The sequence below is a fragment of the Dromiciops gliroides genome, chromosome 1 (genome assembly GCF_019393635.1).
Source record: "Dromiciops gliroides isolate mDroGli1 chromosome 1, mDroGli1.pri, whole genome shotgun sequence".
NCBI lineage: Eukaryota > Metazoa > Chordata > Mammalia > Microbiotheria > Microbiotheriidae > Dromiciops > Dromiciops gliroides.
The window spans coordinates 19,301,491-19,323,410 of record NC_057861.1 but is presented as its reverse complement, the minus strand read 5'-3'; the positions used below and the strand labels follow the sequence as shown (position 1 = coordinate 19,323,410).

The window sequence follows — 21,920 nt, the reverse complement described above, 5'->3', positions numbered from 1 at the left end:
TCCCCATGAGAAGTCCAAGGACTTCTCTCTTGGTTTCCTTTCCCTAGCACTTAAAATATTATTTTATTCTAATTGCATTTGTGTGCAAGAGAATGTAATTCTTTTATTTGGGGGGGGCAGGGCAATAAGGGTTAAGTGACTTGTCCAGGGTCACACAGCTAGTTAAGTGTCAAGTGTCAGAGGCCGGATTTGAACTCAGGTACTCCTGAATCCAGGGCTGGTGCTTTATCCACTGTGCCACCTAGCTGCCCAAGGGTGTAATTCTTTAAAGAGGAATTCCTAAGAACCCCTACCACAAACTCCCACCAATTTCCCTCATAACAATCCATCAATTGGGGAATGGCTCAACAAATTATAGTATGTGATTATGATGGAACACTAAGTTTATGCTATAAGAAATGATGAGCAGGATTCTTTCATAAAAAACCTGGGAAGACTTACATGAGCTGATACAAAATGAAATGTACTGTGTACTGTGATGTATAAAATCTAATTGCTATGATTAAAAATCTAATGTGTGATCGCCTTAAATTAGAAACTCATAGGACCAGTCTTTGGGGCATTAAACATTTATTAAATTATAATAGGGGTTAGCAAAGCCCTAGCTCCCTGCACCTGTAGCTGCTCCTACCCCGACCTCCAAAGGCACTAGTCACATACTTTTTCCTCAGGGTGGAGTCGCCCTAGTTCTCACAATGTTTTTCTCAGCAGGGGAGGATGGCACCCTGATTTTCACAGTACAAAGTAACAGCAATGTTACTTTGATAATAAGATGATCAGCTGTGAGTGACTTAGCTATTCTCAGCAATACAATGATCCAAGAAACTCTGAAGGATTTAAGATTAAAAAATGCTATTCATTCTCAGAGAAAGAACTGGTGATGTCTGAATACAGATGGAAGCATGCTTTTTTAAACTTTATTTTTCTTGAGATTTTTTTGTCTATGTTTTCTTTCACAACATGGCTAATATGGAAATATTTTGCATTTGCCTGGGGTATGGGAGGGGCAGGGCAGAGAGAGGAAGGGAAAGAATTTGGAACCGAAAGTTTTAAAAACGAACGTTAAAAATTGTTTTTTAAGCATATTTGGGGGAAAATAAAATACTAAATAATTTAAAATTTAAAAAAAAAAAGAAAATCCCAGTCCTAGAGGATCTCGGAAAGACAAGAGGAAAGGCCACCTTATCAGTGCTCCCAACCCAGAGGGAGGGAGGAGAGGGCAAGTGAATCAGTAAAAGGATTCTAAGGTGTGGGAGCCTGAGGGAGGAATGAATTTAGTCCAGATCCTCACTAAGGTAGAAGGTGACCTGGTCACCTTGGAGGCAGGGAGATGGAAAAAGGTGCTAGGAGAGAGCCAGATAACAGAAGAGATTTGCTGCAAGTACTGAGATGTTCCATAAACGGAGATAAAAAGATCTGATAAGGCAAAATAAGGGCAGTGGGACTGCAGGTCAGGAAGACTTGGATTCCAATTCTGCCTTAGACACTTACTGGTCACGTAACCCCAGGCAATTCTTTTGGAAAGTTTGCTATTACCAACTTTTTTTCTTTTGGGGGGGGGCAATAAGGGTTAAGTGACTTGCCCAGGGTCACACAGCTAGTAAGTGTTAAGTGTCCGAGGCCGGATTTGAACTCAAGCTCTCCTGAATCCAGGGCTGGTGCTTTATCCACAGTGCCACTTAGCTGTCCCTTCTATTATCAAATTTCGATCCTTGAAACAACCCTTAAATATGTTTTCACAGATGGGTAAACTGAGGCTGAGAGGTTAAATAAATAAATTGCCCAGGGTCACGGTGCTAGGTTAAGGTGGAGGCTGGATTCGAACTCATACTTATGCTGATTCCCAAGTCCAGCAGTCTATGCGCAGCGCCACCTAGTGGAGCTTTTAAGAAGGGCTGCGTAGGCTCAGAGGTTCGCCCTCCTCTGGACTACGGGACTGCGCAGGCCTGACAGAGAGCTCCGCCCTTAGCCACGCCCCTTCTTCCGCCCTCTTGCAGCCTCCCCCTCCTCCCCTGGAACGGAAGCAGCGTCTTGCTCACCGTACCTCCTGGTACCGCCTTAAGGCGTCTCACAGCCGCAACCGCCGGAAACGGAAGTGGCGGCTCGCTGGCCGTTGCGAGCTCTCCGCCTCGGAGCTCTCTGTGGCTCGGAGGACTCGCGGAAAGACCGGAAGCGGAAGTTGCTCAACGGGAAGGAGACGTCGCCTCGTAGCCTGGCGGGGGCTTTTTCGGTTCTAGCAGCAGCAGCAGCAGCAGCGGCGGCGGCGATAGGTAAAGAGCCTGAGGCGGGACTCGGGCCTCAAGCCCCGGGACCCAAGGCCTTCTCCCCCCACCCCGCCCCTCTTGTGTCCCTTTTATGTGGCCTGTCGGTGTTGGGGTCCCGGCATGTGTGCGTACGTGGGGGTTCGCGCGTGTCTGTATGTGTGCCCTGTCAGTGTGAGGGGTCCGCACGTGTGAGTGTGTGGTCACCATCACTTTGGGTGTGACACGCACGTGTCAGGACCTCCACGCCCCGGCCTCCTGTCCCCTTAGCGTGACTTCAGTGTGGCGCCCCCCTCCCCTTCCCGCCGTGGTCCCCAGTCAGTCAGTACAGGGCCCCCCCACCTGGGGGGGGCACCAGTTTTCCTCCCCCATGTCAATGTCACGTTTGTCAGTGTCAGAAGTCCCCTCCCCCCCTTCCTCCTGATGTGTTCATCATGTGACCTGCTTATGTCGGGGTCCCAGCATTGGGGCGTGTGCTGGTCCCCATCGGTGCTGGGGTCCTCCCCATGTGACCCTCCCCGGAGTGGGAGCCCTGCCTCTTTGTGGCCCCTTGGGCGAGGGGCCATCCTGAGTGAGACCCCTCTTCCCCCTTGAGCTCCCATCCTCCCTCCCTCCCTCCCCACAGCCAGCAGCCCTTCCCCCCACCCGCGGGACTTGATGGGTGAGTGAATGTCCGTGGACGGGTCTTTGCTGTGTCCCCTCAGACTCAACATGGGCAATACAAGCAGTGAGAGGGCCGGGATGGAGCGCCAGGGGGGCCACAAGACGCCCCGGCGGGACAGTACGGGGGGAGCCATCACTACCAAGGATGGGGACAGGCCCAAGATCCTGATGGACAGCCCCGAGGATACTGACCTCTTCCACTCCGAAGAGATCAAGGTACAGAGCGGCGGGCTGCCCCTTCTTCCCCTTCTGTCCACTTCGGGGCCGTGGAGCCGTCCCTCTGGAATGCGTCTCTGCCGGGCTGGGACAGTTCACAGAGTGACAGGTACCCAGGCGCTCTTAGCAATCAAAGGAAGTCAATGTAATTACTGAGAAGGAGGGAAAAAAATCACCCGAGGGAGTGATATCACAAAGGCCATCGCACAGCTCCGGGACCCATTTCAGACTCCACTTAATTAAGATCCAGCCGCTGAGCCAGGCTGTGCCACTTGATAAAAGCGGCCTCACAGCCCCATGCCTGCCCCTTGCAGACAGGCAGGTTCCTTTGTCGACTCGGTGTCTTCACACCATTTATTAACCTAGCGACCGGTTTACGAGGCTGTCTGGGGTGCTTTATTGCTGCTTGAAAACATTTTTACTACAGAAAGAAAAGAAAACAAGGGAGGGAAAGCCAGACAAGGACGACTTTGAGGCCAGCAGATTGATTTTGTTCTGCGCTTAAAGGAAAAGCAAGCTGTACGGAATTGGGGCCCTCTTTGTTCTCCTCTGTGTGCACATATGCCCATTCTATTTGTTTAGTTAAGAATAAAATAGAACCAAGAAAAACTAACTTGCTAAGAAGCAAAGTGGGAGGGAAGTCATCTTTTTCTCTGTAGTTAGTTGGTGGGTTGTTTTTTTTCATCTAGAGTTCTGAGCTCTTCAGAGACTAGTCAAAGTGCCCCCTTATGCCCTTGTTCAAAGTCATTCCCTGCCAAGTCTGCTGTGACATCTTCAAGGTGATGGTGACATTCTGTGACATTCTGTGGCTTTGGCAACTGATACTGAACACAGTATATCCTAAGAAACGAGCAGCGCTTTGTCATGCAGTGTGAGGGGTCTTCTGGGAAAATGAGCTAGGGGAAGGGAGACGATGTTAGTATTTAGACATATCTACTCTGTTGACATCTGACTGGCTCTATGCCCTAAATATTTGTTGACTCATTGGGAAGAGGCCAAATAGGGGTAATAGAAAGAACACTGAGCCTGAAGGTAGAAGATAGGGGTCCTAGGCCCATTTATTAATGAAGTGATGGTAGGGGTCTGCCACTCAACTTGAACTTTCTCCTCTGTCAGTTGTTTTCTACAATTGTACCACCTGCCTCTTAGGATTTGGTGATTGCCCCCGGCCTTGTACTTTTCTTGATTATTGGCCTGGATAATTGCTTTATTTCCACATTCCCTAGCTTGGAGTCTTATCATAACAGGAAATCCTTTCATTTTGAATGTGACACTTCCATAGCACTGGAAGGTTTCCAGAATGCCAGTTGTCTCATTGTGGTCTCACAGTAGCCCTTTGAGAGAGGTACAAGAAGGTGGTTTTTCTCCACTTTGCGTATTGAGAAACCAGACCTAAGAAAAGTAGTTACATAAAGTAAGTCTTTGAAGCAGGGTTAGAACCTCAGTCCTTCTGGATAAAAATCTTTGTATAAGTGGAGGAAGGGAAAGTAAGCCATTTAAAAGCAACATCTCAGTATCCTAGATACCCCTAGAAGTAGAGTGAAGAGACATGGAAATTTTGTTTGTTTTTGGTTTTTTTGGTTTTTTGTTTTAATAAAACATTCTGCCCATTTAGTATTTGTTGTTTAGTCGTTTCAGTCATGTCCGACTCTTCAAGACCCTGTTCTGAGTTTTCTTGGCAAAGATACTAGAGTGGGCTTGGCATTTCTTTCTCTAGCTCATTTTACAAATGAGGAAACTGAGGCAAACAGGGCTAAGTGACTTGGCCAGGGTCACACAGCTAGTAAGTGTGTGAAGCCGAATTTGAACCAGGGTCTCTCCGATTGCAGGCCTGGAGCTCTATCCACTGTGCCACCTAGCCGCCCATTTAGTAACAATGTACAAAACTAATTTAGCAGTTACTCAGTATAAAGGAGAAGTGTTTCTTTTACTTTAAAAAAAAAATGGTCCTAGGTCTTAATTAGAAATCAAAGAACTCTTTTACCTAAAGTCACCTCCTTATTTAACAATGATTGATAGCTGATTTCTTTGGAAGCTCTCTGAGCACATTCCCAACCCAAAATTTCTGCTGTTTCAGATTTCTCTGGACTTCGGCCAGCCCAACATAAGAGGTATAGAAGCAGTTGCTGGTTACTTGGTTAAAATATTAAGTGAATAGTCTGCAAAACAGTTGTCAGGTTTTGTTTTTTAAACTTTTATCTACCCTGTGTAATTCAAAAGTTTTCTAAACTTTTTACGTTAAACTCCTCAGTGTGTTGAGTAACCAATATTTTTTATGAGTTGATAGCTCTAGGATAGTAACTGATAAATTTGTGCCCCATAAATCTCACTTAGGATAGTAAATTGGCAATAATTAAACCAGTCTTGTGATCGGTCTCTCTTTCCAGACCGATCGAGTGCTTTCCCTTTGGAAAGCTAGAAAAAAATTCTCTTGGCTTCATGTTACTGCTTTTGGTAGGGGACTGAGCAAGCTCTAAATCCCTGTGCTTCTAGGCTCCGGAAAAGGAAGAGTTCCTTGCCTGGCAGCATGATCTGGAAGTGAGTGACCGAGCCCCCACCCAGGCTCGTCCAACTGTGTTTCGCTGGACAGGGGGAGGAAAAGAGGTTTACTTATCTGGATCCTTTAATAACTGGACGAAACTACCCCTCACAAGAAGGTATTCTGGGCAGGTTTTATATTTATATTTGAATTCTATTTGAAATTGACTCACTTGTCTTTCTGATGGAACTCTGACAGCCTTGGCTAGAGAGACTGAACAGAAAAGTCACTTGTGTGGTAATTCAGAAGGTCCCACCCAGATTCCTGGGGTCCGGCCAACTCTCCTTCGGAATAGCCTCTTTATGTTTAGCGTAAGACTTCCTGTTCCCAAAACAAGGGTAACATCTTTCACTTGGACTTGGGAACTTATATTCATCAACTGGGATAGTGAAAAAAAGCTTCTGGTAAATAGCAGTCATTGGCAGGGATCCAAGAAAGCCTTTCTGTGGCCTGGACTGACCCAGTTGGTTCTGCCTCCGTAATGGCAGGAGAGAGAGAGAGAGAGTGGTGCTCAGACTCACAGCATGAGGTCCCCTGTGGCTTTGAAAGAAGGGAGTGGGAACAGCCTGTGGGGGTGGGGGGCCCTTTCCCTAAACCATTTTGTGTTCGTACTGCTGCTTCAGACTACACTGGCCGCAAGTCCTGCCCTGCCCCAGTCATCCAGGCGAGTCCAGCTCTCCAGCAGGAGTGTGGTTGTGCCATGTGCCACCCCTTTCAGCCCTGTGTGCTCTTGCTGCATTTAAAGCAAATGCAGGAGAAGACAAATTCCGGGATCCCCAAATGAAATAGAAACTGCAGGAATCTCATTCCTGGGGTGGGCCTCAGATCCTCTGATCTGTTTAGAATATCATACTGAATTGCCTCGTTGTCTAAGAATGCCGTCCCCACTGGACCGAGACCTCTTTCTTTTGGATGGAGGTTCTCTTTAGTTCTTTTGCAGAGGTGGTTCAGTGAAGCCACCGAGAGTGTTTCCTTTTTAAAAATGGTGGAGCTGCTGGGGGTGATCCAGCCAAAATCATTTGTTTCCTTTGACTTTACAGCCACAACAACTTTGTAGCAATCCTGGATTTGCCAGAAGGAGAGCATCAGTACAAGTTCCTTGTGGATGGCCAATGGACCCATGACCCCGCTGAGGTACGGTATCACTCTGAGAAGCACACCCCCCCCCCCCCAGCCAAGTTTCTCTCCTTGGCTGAGCCAGGTGGCCGTACCAGTGGGCAGTGTGCATTGGCTACCACAAGCTGCTGGGTTAGCCAGTAGATGGGCAGGAGGCCTTCCCCATTGTGATTCCTACCTGTTTATCTCTTCCCAGCCAGTAGTGACCAGCCAGCTTGGCACAGTCAACAATGTCATTCAGGTGAAGAAAACTGACTTTGAAGTGTTTGATGCTTTAATGGTGGATTCCCAAAAGTGCTCCGATGTGTCCGGTAGGAACACAGTTCTTTTCTGTGCGGGGCTGAGGGCTGAGGGCACTGCCACTTAGCCATGGGTAGCTGGTTTGTTCTTGGGCCTCAGACTGGAGTTCCCTGCCCCGAATGTAGGGAGCATTGAGCACACAAGAAATGGACGTGGTCACTTGCAGCGATTCACCCTGGTTTGATGGTCGCCTTGTTTGGGATCTCAGGATCTAGAGCTCGGAAGGGCTTTGTGACCAGGCTCCTCCAGGCCCAGGAAAATGAAACAGCGTCCCTGGGGTCATGCAAGCATTAAGTTCAAAAACCAAAATTTGAACCCGTTTCCTTTGACTCTCACCCCAGAGTCACTGTGGACTTGCTGTCATTTCACTTCTCTTGTGACTGTCCCCTGGAGACCCAGACCAGTAAAAGCAGGCATTAAGCGCTGTTCCTTGTGGTCAGTCTGAAGCTAGGGACAAGATTGAAGAGAGACCCTCAGGCTCCTGCTGCTGCCGCCGCCCACTCGAGCTGGGTGACCAGGGGGAGTGACCTGGGCAGCCGGCTGTGACGCTCTCTGCTCTATGGGCAGTGTCCAAGGGTAACCGGAGGATTCCAGTTTGCAGGCCACTCATAAGCTGCTCTTATTTGTCTTGTAAATCAGTCGTTTCAGAATTGCTGAGGGAGACCGGAAAAGGTCTGTCCCAGGAGAAAAAGCTGCCCCACAGCCCACAGTGTGGGCCCGGCCGGATGTGACTCTTGACTCCATGTCACCAGCCTCCTTTGCTAAGGAAATTGTCTGCATAGAAACTGCTCCTGTGCAACATGCTCAGGGCTCCTCACGGGGACAGATTGCCTGGGAACACAAACAGGCCTGGGGGTGTTTGCAAAGGAGTCTTCCCAAGCTGCCCCTCCCTCCCTGCATGGGGGCTTTAACCGAAGAGGGGGATCGCTTACTCCCGCTTACGGAGCCGGCTTTCTCCAGCGCCTCTTCTCCCTGGGAGGACGTCTGTGCTGTGTTTAACTCCTGTGCATTGGATGAATCACAATCATTAGGATCTGTCATCATGGGCTCTTGTTCTTTTCATTGAATTTGAAAATTGCAGTGGCCTCCGGTGAGAGAAAGTGTGGCTCATTAGTGTGCTTTCAAACAGAGCTGGAAAGCCTAAAAAATAGCAACTATCCAGGTAGGAAGGCATTTCTGACTGAAATAGAAACGGCTGCTTATTATTTCTGATCCATGCAAATTGCAGCCTGCTGGCTCTGATTGCTGTGGAGGGGGCTCCCCTAAATCTGCCCCCTCTACTTACTAGGAAACATAACCTAATTTAAAAGGCCTTACCTCCAGTGACAGTCTCAATATTGATTGCCTTCTGGGAGAAAAATGTACCTTAGTGTTGAGCAGATCTTTGGGTTCTCGTCCCTCGCTTTCCTCTGTTCTGCGCAGTTTTCTGCTCTCAACACCTTTCTTAGCATCTCCTTGCTGTGATCGGGCCTAGGTTACGTGAATATAAGCAAGCTCCTAAGGAAATGTGCACCCTGGGAATTGGGGCTCTGCTAGCACGGCGGGGGGGGGGGGGGGAGGGGGGTCTTCAGACTTTACTCGAACCAGCCTGACAGTCGACTAGGCAGCGTGGCAGAGTTCCTGCTCCAACATGCGTGACCTCTTGTGCTAAAGCCGGAAAGGTGGGGGTGATGAGGCCACAGCACCACCCCGACAGTGAGGTGCCTTCATGATACCCCAGAATCTTCCGGTGGGTGGGGAAGGCCATGCTCCGGATGGCCAGCAGTCATCCGGATTATCCTAGAACAGTATTGAATATGGGAACAAAAAGAAGCTCTCCATACAGTTTTCTGTAGAACACTGACAGCTCTGGGCACCTTGGTGCCACCACAGCTGCCACATCCAGCTTGGGCCGTCCTTCTGTGTTCTGCCCCAATCTCCCCAGAGGGTTTACCGGAGGGAGCACAGGTGGGGAAGGGTGGTGGCTGACTGGCCCTGACGAGCAGGCGTGCTCTCCGCTTGGGTCCCTGCCCTGGTGCCAGGCCTTCAGTGGCCACTTCCAGAGTGTGTGCTCATCCCTTATCTCTGTGGTGTGGAGAAAACAAGGCCAGTGCACCGACTACCCAGTGTATCTGGCAGTCAGATGAGCTTTTCTCATCCATACCAGCTGCTCAGATTCAATGTCTTTCCCTCATTCTTCCTGGCAGAGCTGTCGAGTTCGCCACCAGGACCCTACCATCAGGAGCCCTACACTTGTAAGCCAGAGGAACGTTTCAAAACTCCACCCATCCTTCCCCCGCACCTGCTCCAGGTTATCCTGAATAAGGACACTGGCATCTCGGTGAGTCCAGAAGCCTTGCTTCTTGCCCCTTGGGTGGCTGCCGCCCCGTGCGTAGGGGTTTTCCGGGATAACTCTCTCCTGTTTTTCAGTTATACTCTTTGTATGTTTGACTGTGTAGAAATGACCCAGCCTTTTTGTCCTTTGAATAAGCTGTGCCCCCCAGCCCTGGAAGCAGAAGGGTGGGGTGTCCGGAGACGCCTCGCCCTTCCTCTGCCCACCACCATCACCAGGAGAACACACTTGTCTCCCAGCTCATCCAAGACTGATGGGACCTCGCATGTCATTGGGGGCAGCCCTTGGATTTGTTAGGAAGAAGTGTCACTGGCTTGGTTCTGCAGCTCAGTCTGTGTTGGGAAATGTGATGACTCTGGCCCATGCAAGGTTGGCCTCTGCACTAGCACAGCATCCTCCAGACTGGGAGTCAAGAACCCAGGGTTCCCCAGAGACCAGAGTTACCCAAGCTGCCCCAGGAGGAAGGGACAGGCTGCTTGCTTTCGCTTTGCACCTTCCCCTGAAAGTCTCCCCTTATAGCCCAAAAGTCTGCTCCCACTCCAGATGGAAGGCCGACACCGGGGTGGTTTATCCATGATGGAAAATTATCATTGGATGTGTAGCATGACTGGACTTCAGTGCCTGCCGTCCTGCCTACCCACCCCCCTCCTTGGCACACGTTCCCCCAGAACGTGTGAGAGGGCAGGAGTTGACAAGTCCAAAGCCAGCCAGTGCCCGTGCTTGACGTTAGTGTTGAGACCCCAGCCTTGGCTTACAAGACAAGCCAGCCCACCATCCAAGGTCCCTGGCTGCTGCCATTGAAGAGGTCCTTAAAGAGACAGGGCCTCCAGCCCGCCTCCCTCTCCCCTTCACTCATGCACACGCTCTCTCCTTCCCTTCTCCCCCTCCTGATCGATAGACTAGGATGGGGAGCAGAGACAGCCAAGACATCTGCTCTCTGGGGTGGGGAGGAGAGAGCGGGCCCCTTCCCTAGCCAAGCTCCCCTTGCGGGATCTGACGGGCCTTTCTTCCTTGTGTTCCCACAGTGTGACCCCGCTTTACTGCCAGAGCCCAACCACGTCATGCTGAACCACCTGTACGCCCTCTCCATCAAGGACGGTGTGATGGTGCTCAGCGCCACCCACCGCTACAAGAAGAAGTATGTCACCACCTTGTTGTACAAGCCCATATGAAGCCCCCAGGATGCCACTGGCGCCAGGGAGCAGCGGAGAGGATGGCGCGGCCCGACCCGTCTGCAGCTTCACGCTGCAGGAACTGCACCCCACGGTCTGCATTCTCTGCTCTTCTAAGACAGTTCCCACTCGCCCTTTTGGCCCAGTAGCTCCTGGGGAGCCTGGCTGGCCCCGGCGGCCACTGACCATAAAACCTTCTAGCATTCACAGCAGCGGGGAGAGCACAAAGCAAGGCACAGAAGATGGGCCACAGCCCAGAGCACAAAGGCCCGTGCACGCTCTGGCAGGCATACAACACCCTCCCCAAAGTCCTAACCGAGTCAGCCCCGACCCGGCTGCGGGCCACCATGTGCCTCAGGATCGGGGCTCAGCAAAGGCCTCTCCTTACCAGCGATTCTTGCACCCAGCTGCGGATGCCACAGCAAGTAGGGTGGCCACAGCTCTAAGCAAGAGCTCTGTCCCCCCAGGCTGGCAGCAAGTTTGCACAGGAGGCTCTGTCCCTGTCCCTCATGAACACTGAGCACACTGTGTCAAACCCAGAATGACTGTGGGGGGTGGGGTATACATAGAGATGCAATGACACAGGCTTATAAAGGCATTTTCTTTTCTTAATCACCAACACTTGGTTGTGGATCATGTGAAAAGGGCCCCTAGGAGCTCTTGGTGCAGCCAACGACTCGTCCCGGGGCTGCCCCGGTCTGAGAGGGGCACTCCTTGTTCTAGGTTTGGGTTGTTGCTTGGTGGTGTTTTCAATCATCCAGTAGTCCAAAGGTGGCAGGTGACCCTTGGGACCCATTTCTCAAATTTTCCCACATGGCTGAGATGTCCAAATCAAATGATCATGGAAGGCCACAGCAGGGGCCAGCCATTTAGCAAGCTCTTGTTTCTGAAGGGAAGCTAGACTTTCCAGGGTGGGTAACCTCACAAGAAACGCCAGCTGGGCCTAGCAGCGGGCCAGTGCACGAGGCCGCCCTTGTTACCTCACTCCGGTGTTTGTCCATTCAGTGCTCCCGAGCCTTCGGGCACTCACACCTCTTGTGTTGCTGTGAAAACACTGAATCGCTGTCACCTCGTCGTACCTCCTGAACAGGTTTAAATAAAGCTTTTTAAAAAACGTATGAAGTCCATAATTTGGGGGGGGTGCATTCTGAAGGCTCGGCTGGTCATCGTTAGCTTGTTGGCATTTGATCAGTGACCTGATACTCAGAGTGGGCAGGACCTCAGCAGCTCTGTTGGGAGGAGAAACGAGACTGGCCTGCTCCATGCTCTGGCCAAGCGTGAACTGTGATCAGGACAGCTAATCCAACTGAGCCTGTCTAATAAGGGGTCGTCAGCATCTATGTGAAAACCTCTGAGGCGGTATGTTCTGTGAGTAGCAAGTTGTCCTGTTTCTGTGGCTCCTAGTCCTTTCCCTGGGGCCAGACAGACCAAGCCTAACCCTCCTCTACATGACAGCCCTTTATACGAGCTTGAAGACCTAGCTTGTGCCCATCTGAGTTTGCTCCTCCAGGTTAAACATCGCCAGAGTTTCTGCCAACAAACCTTATTTGACACCAACCTCCAAGCCCAATATCCTTCCAAAACTGGAAATTAATGAAGAAATATTTAATAAGCACCTACTATTGTCAGGCTAGGGATGCAAAAGAGGTAAAAGTCACTACCCTCAAGGAGCTTACAATCTAATGGGGGGAGGGGGAGACATGCAGATAAATCTTTACAAAAGAAGCTGCCTATGGGATAAAAGGCAACAACTCACAAAGGGGAGGGGCTAGAAATGAGCAGTTGTGGCCTGAGTAGAGTTGAGGACCACAGGACAAGCCCCTCTTTACTCAAGGAAGCCAGGCCTCAGTGCAGCCCGAGAGCCCATCAGTCACATACAATGAGAGGACTTCCAAGGTTCCTTCCAGCCCTACATCGATGAACCACTACCAGGTTATTCACTAAGACCCTCAGAACTTTTTCTGACAAACTCCTAACCAGGGCTCTGCCATCTCCTTACATGGAAAATAGATGTTTTTATGCCCAAGTGGAAGACTATGTTTGGCCCATTGCTATAGCCTGTTGGTGTGTAAGCTGTTTCCCCAGCTTTGCCATTTGTCATTTGGATAAGTACCCCACTTAGGCTTTACTAAAATCTGGGTAAACTGTAATATTTCCCTGACATGCTAATTTTAGTAAATAGGAAGGAAGGGAAGGAGGGAGGGAGGAAGGAAAGAAGGAAGGAAAGGAAAGGAGGGAGGGAGAGAAAAAGAAAAGTTTAGGGAAGAATGACAATGATAGTTGACCCCTGGTTAGCACTGCTTCCTTTTCTAGAGTTTTTCCAGAAATTGAAATAGTATTGATAAAGTGTTTAATACAGTGCCTGACACATAGTAGGTACTTAATACTTCTTTGCTTCCCCTATAGTTTATAAACTATTTGCTTTATTTTTTTTTAATTAGTGCATTTGCCTTTTCCCCAATTCTGCACTACCCCTTCTATTTTCCATGATAGTTTTGTTTGTTTGTTTGTTTGTTTGTTTTGGGGGGGGGGTTGTTTTGTTTTGTTTTGGGTGGGGCAATGGGGGTTAAGTGACTTGCCCAGGGTCACACAGCTAGTAAATGTTAAGTATCTGAGGCTGGATTTGAATTCAGGTCCTCACTCCAGGGCCACCTAGTGTGCCAACTAGCTGCCTCTATGATAGATATTTTTTAAACTAAATTTGAATGAATTGTCTTCTTTTTAAAGCACCAGAATTTCTCTCAGAGCCCCTCCCATTTCCCCTCCCCAGAGAGTGGTAACATTTAACAAATAATGTTTCTAAAGGAAAAAAAATTGAAAGGAAGAAAAGGAAAAAAAATCAACAAAAGAATTCAACACATGGAAAAAGTCTCAACAGTATGCCACACAGGTGCCTCTCCCATCTCTGCAGAGGACTGGGGTGGGGCTCTCTTTTTGTTTCCTCTTTGGGGCCAGGCTTGTTCTTTGTAACTTGGCAACACTCACTTTTGATTGTTTAGTTGTCCTTTGCTTTCATTTGGTTGTAGTTACTGTCAGTTGTTTTCTTGGCTCTACAGAAGTTCACCTGAGTCTTACCATGCTTCTCACTCACAGTAATATTCCATTATATTCATAACCAACACTACCCCCTTTTCCGGTTCTTTGCCACTACAAAAAGTGCTTCTATAAAAATGTTGGAGGGGCAGCTAGGTGGCACAGTGGATAGAGCACTGGCCCTGGAGTCTGGAGGACCTGAGTTCAAATCCAGCCTCAGACACTTAACACTTACTAGCTGTGTGACCCTAGGCAAGTCACTTAACCCCAATTGCCTCACCAAAAAAAAAAAAAAATTGGTGTATTTGTGTCTTCTTACTAATAACCTTGGACATTTTAGTTACTTTATTCGCATAATTCCAAATTGCTTTTTGAAATGGTTTTAAGGATTCACAGCTGCCCCAACAATGTACTAATAGACCTGCCTTCCCATGGCCATATCAACTCCTATCTTTTGGCATTTTTGCCAATTTGCTGGGTGTGAGGTGAAACCTCATAGTTGTTTTGATTTGCATTTCTCTTATTATTAATGATTTAAAGCATCCTTTCATATGGTTATTAATAGCTTGTAATTCTTTTGAGAACCATTCACACCCTTTGTCGACTTCTCAACTGGGGAATGGATTTTGGTTTTGTTTGTGTTTGTGTTGTTAACCTAGAAATTAAGGAAACAATCAATATAGAAAAAATAAGGTATTTAATCCAGGCAGAGGAACAGGAATACCCAAAGATGGGAACAGAGGACAGGGTTTTTATAGAGTAACAGAATAGAAGGGAACCCAAAGATTGCTCCAGAGTCATGGACAACTACTTAATGTAAAAGAACCTTTAACAACAGAAACAATAGAACTGCTCCTAACTTAAGTATAGCTACTACCTCTAAATACTTAATGTTGATGGACTCTTTTACATCATAACATAAAGTTCAGGGAGTAAGGTGGGGAAACATTGGGAGGGGATAAGTTGCTTGGGGGAAGATCCATAAGTCCATGGAGAGTCTGGAAATGACAAAGATTGGTCAGCCCCAGGCAATTAATTTGTCTGGGAAAGGGGGGACTGGGTGGGGAATCAGTTCTCAGTAAATTTTGTAGTTCTCAGTGTGTTATGTTTATTTTATATATGTGTGTCTATACATATGTATGCATGTTGCTTATTATTTTGGATTTCAAATACTTATCTGAGAAATTTGAGACACAGACTTTTTTCCCCATCTGGCCACTTCCCTTCCCTTAAATGCATCTGTGAGAAAAATATGGGCTCCCCTCAAAAGCTGATTGAAGTTGTCTGGGGAATGTCTGGGAGGTGAATTTCAGCTGGGAGGAGGGTGCTTACTAATGGCTCCTTTCCTCCCCCTCCCCAGAAATCAGGATCATATGATGAGAGACCACCCCCAGGGCTGGTCACTTGGGGAAGGAGTTTAGAGGGCTGCCATTCCAATTGGCTAGCATTTGTCGCCAATGTCTTGGTGAGAAGATTGTAATTGCGGAAGAAGGGTGGAGCCATCCTGTTAAGAGATAAAAGGGCTGGGGCAGCTAGGTGGCACAGTGGATAGAGCACCAGCCCTGGAGTCAGGAGTACCTGAGTTCAAATCTGGCCTCAGACACTTGACACTAGCTGTGTGACCCTGGGCAAGTCGCTTAACCCCAATTGCCTCACTTTAAAAAAAAAAAGAGATAAAAGGGCTCCTGAGTACCACCTTACCACCATTTCCATTAGGGAGCTGGCTCATTCACTCTCAAATGTATAAATAAAGGCCTTTGATACTTCTCCGACACTGAGTCCCAGAAAGTTTTAAATGGGGTTTCTCACAATTTGTTTCTCACACATTGATTTTAATTGTGCAGAAACTTTTCAATGCCATGTAATCACAAGAATCTATTTTATCTAATAATCTTAATCTCATTTGATTTCTCCATGATCTATCTTTTTTGTTTGTTTGTTTTTTGTTTTTAGTTAGGCAGTTGGGGTTAAGTGACTTGCCCAGGGTCACACAGCTAGTAAGTGTTAAGTGTCTGAGGTCAGATTTGAACTCAGGTACTCCTGATTCCAGGGCTGGTGCTCTATCCACTGCGCCACCTAGCTGCCCCATCTCCATGATCTTTCAAATATCGTTTAACATGGCTCAACAGTCACTTGGACCTGAGGATGTGGTTCATCTGGGCTGGGTGGCTTCGGTTCATGAGTAGTAGGGATGCCTTGAAGACATCTTAAATTCAGCATGTCCAACACTGAACTCATTCTCTTTACCCCCTCTTCCAGACCTTTCCAATTACTGTCAAGGTTTTTCAAATGCCACACGCACGGTTACCAAAAAGACTATTTTATGGAGAACTCACAAGGGAAGCACTCACATGAAAGTCAGAAATGATACAAGGACACTCATAGGGTCTCTCTAAAGAACTTTGGAATGGATTGTGAGACACAGGAGACATTGTCATAGGACTGCCCAACATGGCGTACCCGTATCAAAGTAGGTACAGTTCTCTATGAAGGAAGCAGAATTGCAGTAGCTCAAATGACGAGATGTGCAAATCTAGAGACAGCTCCACTTCAAAATGTTCAGCCAGACTATTTGTGCCCTACCTATGGTGGAGCTTTCTAAGCTCATAGTGCTCTGATTGCCCACAGTCAGACACACTGAACCTTGACCCCAACATAGTGGTGTCATTTTGGTCCTCTTTTCCAGTGAAGAACAACCAACAAACCAATTATTATCAAAGGTACCACCATCTGGGCAGCTAGGTGACACAGTGGATAGAGCACCGGCCCTGGAGTCAGGAGTACCTGGGTTCAGATCTGACCTCAGACACTTAACACTTACTAGCTGTGTGACCCTGGGCAAGTCACTTAGCCCCAATTGCCTCACCAAAAAAAAAAAAAAGGTACCACCATCTTCCTTTTAAACCAGGTGTCCTCAGCTTCTCTCTCACCTCTTCCCCCCCCATATCCACTCCATTGCCAAGTCTTGTCACCTCTACCTTCATAAGGGCTCTCAAAGCCACTCCCTTTTCTCTTCTGACATGTGCCCCCCACCCCTGGACTATGGTGATAGAGCCTGCTGATTGTCTCAAATCTCTCCCCACTCCAGACTGTTCTAGGCAATAAATCCCAGTGGCTCCCTATTACCTCTAAAAGAAAACATCCTATCTTTTGGTTAGCTTTTGAAGCCCTTCATAACCTGGCCCCAACCTCTCCCGTGTTCTTCCCCTTACATGTTCCCATATACTCTGCCATCAAGGGCACTGGCCTCCTGACTGTTCTCCCAACTCCAGGCATTTGCCTGGCCTGTCCCCCAGAGAGCTGGAATGCGCTCTCCTTCCTCATCCCCCCCTCCTGTGTCCCCTGCCTTCCTTCAAGTACCATCTGTTACAAGAAGCCTCTCCTGATCCTCCTTAATGCCCGGCCCCCTCCCTCTGATTGTCTCCAATTTGTCCTGTCTACATCTTAGCTGTTTGCATGTTGGCTTATCCATTGGACCATGAGTTCTCTGTCTGTCTTTTTCTATCCCCAGCACTGAGCACAGTGCCTAGCCCATAGCAGACAGTGCAGTTGGCTGCTCAGCTCATCTCTCCATTAGCCACGTTTTTTCCATCATGTCCAGCACAAAGGTCATTCATTCTCTTCACTGGAGAAAACCAAATGTGAACCAAACATTTCTTCTCCTCTGCTGCCCATTATCATTGACCCATCCACTGCCCAAACAGTGCTTTTGTCCCATTGGCCCTTTTTCCCATATTAAACTTTTGTGTTGTCCTTAACTTTCCTCACTCACCTCAGCTCATTCCTAGGTTTTGTTTGTTTGGTTGGTTTTGTTGGGTTTTTTTGGTGAGGCAATTAGGGTTAAGTGACTTGCCTAGGATCACACAGCTAGTAAGTGTAAAGTGTCTGAGGCAGGATTTGAACTCAGGTCCTCCTGAATCCAGGGCTGGTGCTCTATCCACTGAGCCACCTAGCCGCCCCCTAGGTTTATTTTTAAATCTTATTTTCAATTAATAAGCATTTATTTTCTTCCCTCCATCCTTCCTCAAAGGAAAAAAAAATCCCTTGTATGCATAGTCAAACAAATCAAATTAACATGTCGGTTATATCCAAAAATTCTGTATCTTGAGTCCATCACTTATCGGGTAGGAGTCTGGTGGCATCACTAGTTGAATGGAATCTTGGTTGGTCAATACACTGATCAACATTCCTGAATCTTTCAACATTTTTTTTTCCAGCTTCTTCATGTATAACATGGGGATAAGAACACCTGGAGTACCTGCCTCCTGGGGTTACCGTGAGGCTCCAGTGGGCCCGCATCTGCCAGTCCCTTGGGAATCTTTTAAATGTGAATATATCATTAAAGTTTGTACTAATTCCTGGTGACCTTGCCACATGACAGAAATTGTTCTCTCTGAGGTTTCCAGTGATGTCTTGCCTCCTAAATCCCGTGGCCTTTTTCTCACACCTCTGTACCCTTTGCCCTTCTTGGTTCTGCAAGACTGCTCTCTTCTGGTGCTCTTACAGCCCATCTCATTTCACCTTAGAGTTTAAGTGACTTTTGGGGGCAGCTAGGTGGTGCATTGGATAAAGCACCAGCCCTGGATTCAGGAGGACCTGAGTTCAAATCCAGCCTCAGACACTTGACACTTACTAGTGTAACCCTCATTGTCCCCCCCCCCCAAAAGTGACTTTCCTATTCACAGTTGCAAAGGTTAGAGATGAGGGCAGCATTCAAATCCTAGTATCTGCTGATTTCAAGCTCTGTGCCCTTCATTTTTCTCTTGCTTTTACACTACACTGTCTCTCAAAGAACAAAAGACATTTTTACATAGCACATTAAAGCTGAAAGAGCACTTTAGATGGACATATTTTCATCCTTCAAAAAGTAGAGGAACCAATGAGGATAAATTATATTCTGGGTCTGATTCTAACCAACAGAGAGAAAGTGAGATTTAATAGGAATGAAGCAGAGATACACTTGGGTTCAAGAAATCAATTTCACAAATATAAGGTAGGGGGAGGTAAAGTTAGCAATTTGTCTGAAGACTGAAATTTTAGGGAACTTCTCTTTCTTTCCTCCTTTCCTTGGCTAAACTCCTTGAGAAAGCTGTCCATGTGAGGTGCCTCCCCCCTTCCTTTCCTCTCACTTCCTTCTTAACTGTCTATAATCTGGATTTGAACTTCATCATTCAACCGAAACTGCTCTTCTCAAAATTCTCAATGATCCATAACCTTTTCTCAGTTCTCATCCTTAATCTCTTAGCAGACTCTAACACTGTCAATCACCCACTCCTCCAGAATACAATTTTTTCTCCAGGTTTTTGTGACCAGCCCCCACCCCCGCCCCATTTTCCTCCTACCTCCCTGACCACTCCCTCCTTCACAGTCTCTTTTCATTTAGGTCATGCCCACTAACTCTGAGGCCCATTTAACTTTTTGTTCTATACTGGGAGTTAGGGTCTCACACACGCTCATGGAGGATAACTTGGAGAAAAAGCAGGCCAAGCTGAGCTCTAGGCTAGATAGGCTTTTTCTGAACTTTCTGAGCCAACTGTTCTCTCTTTACTAATATATGGTATGCTTTAATAAGTGCTTAGTGCCCCAAACTGGTGAAAATAAGATTTAAAAATTTATAAGTAACATATTAGAAACCTCAGCTAATTTTCCCTAAACTTGGGACAGAAATAAGGCGACCACACATAATCTTTTTTTTTGTTTTTTGTTTTTGTTGTTTTTGTTTTTGCAGGGCAGTGGGGGTTAAGTGACTTGCCCAGGGTCACACAGCTAGTAAGTGTCAAGTGTCTGAGGCCGGATTTGAACTCAGGTCCTCCTGAAGCCAGGGCCTGTGTTCTATCCAGTGCGCCACCTAGCCGCCCCCACGCATAATCTTAAACACCACAGTATCTTCATAAACACCTTTCATGGAGCCTTCTGAGTGACCTCCTCTATTCAGGTCTCTCCCCACTCCCAGTTGCCAAAGTATTTTTCCTACAGGTCTGGCCTTGATATTGTTCCCACTCAATCAGTCCCCAAAATTACCTCTAAAATCTCCTGAAGCTACTACTGATATTAATAGGAGTAGCACCAGTAATGAATGACAATAGCTAAGCATTTATAGAGCACCTACTATGTGCCAGGCATTGTGCAAAGCACTTTATAAATATTATCTCATTTGATCCTGGGAGATGGGTGCTATGATTATTCCTATTTTACTGATAATTGAGATAATTGAGGCCAAGAAAGATCAAGTGACCTGCCAGGGCCACAGAACTGAGTATCTGAGGCAGAATTTTAAGTCAAGTCTTCTTGACTCCAGATGCAGCACTCTCCCCATTACGCCTTGACAAAGACAAAGGCCCAGATAGACTCTTTAGTCTTACTCTTGGTTCTAAATCCTTTGGATGGTCTGGACCCATCTGTGCCCCTGGGAAAAGTAAACACCCGGGACCGGACTGCCTCCAGGACATAGGCAGCTCCCTCAAAAGATAGCCCATGCTCAGGTATTGTTGTGGTTGTTGAATCATTTCAGTCCCATCTGACTCTTCATGACCCCATTAGGTGTTTTCTTGGCAGAGATACTAGAACGGTTGGCCATTTCCTTCTCCTGCTCATTTGACGGACGAGGAAACTGAGGCACACAGGGTGATGTGACTTGCCCAGGGTCACACAGCTAGTAAGTGTCTGAGGCCAGATTTGAACTCAGGTCCTCCTGACTCCAGGGCTGGTGCTCTATTTCACTGTGCCACATAGCTGCCCTTCATGCTCAGTTGGTTAACAGTAAATAAAAAAGCATGTAACTTTTCTGAGTTTTCTGACTTCCTTCATGTCTCCCCAGAAGGACCCTCAGAGCAAATAGAGTCATGTTAACCAATGACAAAATCAGGCAAAACATAACATTGGGGGGCAGCTAGGTGGCGCAGTGGATAGAGCACCGGCCCTGGATTCAGGAGGACCTGAGTTCAAATCCTACCTCAGACACTTAACACTTACTAGCTGTGTGACTCTGGGCAAGTCACTTAACCCCAATTGCCTCCCTAAAAGAAACAAACAAAAAAACAAAAAACATAACATTGAATGGTGCTGTATTTCTCTTCCCTCATAAACCTTCCAAAAGAAACAAACCACTCACTCTAGCAGGTAATAATGAAGAACATTTCTGAACACAGGCTCTGGGGTCCTTAGCCCTGCAATCTGTCTGTGCTTCCTCTATCACAAGCAGAACACAAACGAGAGACATTTGTCCCTACAGCAGCTTAACTTGGCTGCCATGTTCCAAGAGGAAAAGCTTTCCCGGGCCCATCACAGTGATGGGCGCCATTCCAAGCACTCAGGCTTTAGATCTGTGCAAAACCCTTCCTCCATTGGGCCAATTTTAAGAGGCCGGAGCCAAAACAGAACCTCCTTTCGGCTCTTTTAAAATAGCATCTCTTGGGGCAGCTAGGTGGCACAGTGGATAGAGCACCTAGCTGCCCCTGAAAAGGGGCTTTCAAGGGATAATTGTGAGCCTTTCTAGAGTGCTTTAAAAGTATTATCTCACCAGACCCCCTGTGAGGTAGGTACTATTATTAGCCCCATTTTACAGGTGAGGAAATTGAGGCAAAGATGAGGTCAGTGACTTGCCCAGGGTTACACAGCTATGAAGTGTCTGAGGCAAGATTTGAACTTGAGTCTTCCTGCCTCCAAAGCCAGCGCTTTACTGACAATATCCGGGAGCTTCCTTTAACATTATAAATAGGGGCAGCTAGGTGGCGCAGTGGATAGAGCACCAGCCCTGGAGTCGGGAGAACCCGAGTTCAAATCCGGCCTCAGACACTTAACACATAACTAGCTGTGTGAACCTGGGCAAGTCACTTAACCCCAATTGCCTCACAAAAAAAAAAAAAAAACATTATAAATAAACACAAGGAATTCTATTCAGAGAGCATCCAGGAAGGTGGGCTGGTGCCTCATTGAGGCAGCCCTCGAACCTTGTCTAGAGAGTTTCTAGGGTCTTCCAGCAGCAAGAGGGAGCAACTACAGATTTTTGAGTGGTTAAGACCTGTGTCTTTGGAGGGTGGACCCAAGGGGGAGAGACTAGGTAGGGGAGTCCAGGGGACCTATAAGGAGACTCTTACTCCAGTTGAGGCAAGAGGCGATAAGATCTCCAAGAGGCCGAGGGCCAATGTTGAAATGGGGGAGAAGGGAAAGAGGGTGCTGGGAGCTTAAGAACAAGCCCCTTAGTGAGATAAACATAGCCAGCCACCGTCTGGATCAATTCTATGGCGATACGTATGACTGGGAAAGAGAATACAAGAAAACATCCCAAA

At 47.6% G+C, this 21,920-nt stretch overlaps 1 protein-coding gene across 1 annotated transcript; it reads left to right on the top strand.

Annotated features, from left to right (window-relative positions):
* The first annotated feature begins 2,111 nt into the window (after positions 1 to 2,111).
* On the top strand, positions 2,112 to 11,717 carry PRKAB1 (protein kinase AMP-activated non-catalytic subunit beta 1). The gene is made up of 7 exons (XM_043977989.1): positions 2,112 to 2,270; positions 2,966 to 3,140; positions 5,634 to 5,797; positions 6,720 to 6,813; positions 6,992 to 7,106; positions 9,282 to 9,415; positions 10,453 to 11,717. Exons 2-7 carry the CDS (start codon positions 2,973 to 2,975, stop codon positions 10,597 to 10,599), a joined length of 822 nt encoding a protein of 273 aa, XP_043833924.1. The 5' UTR covers positions 2,112 to 2,270; positions 2,966 to 2,972; the 3' UTR covers positions 10,600 to 11,717.
* Positions 11,718 to 21,920: the final 10,203 nt, after the last annotated feature.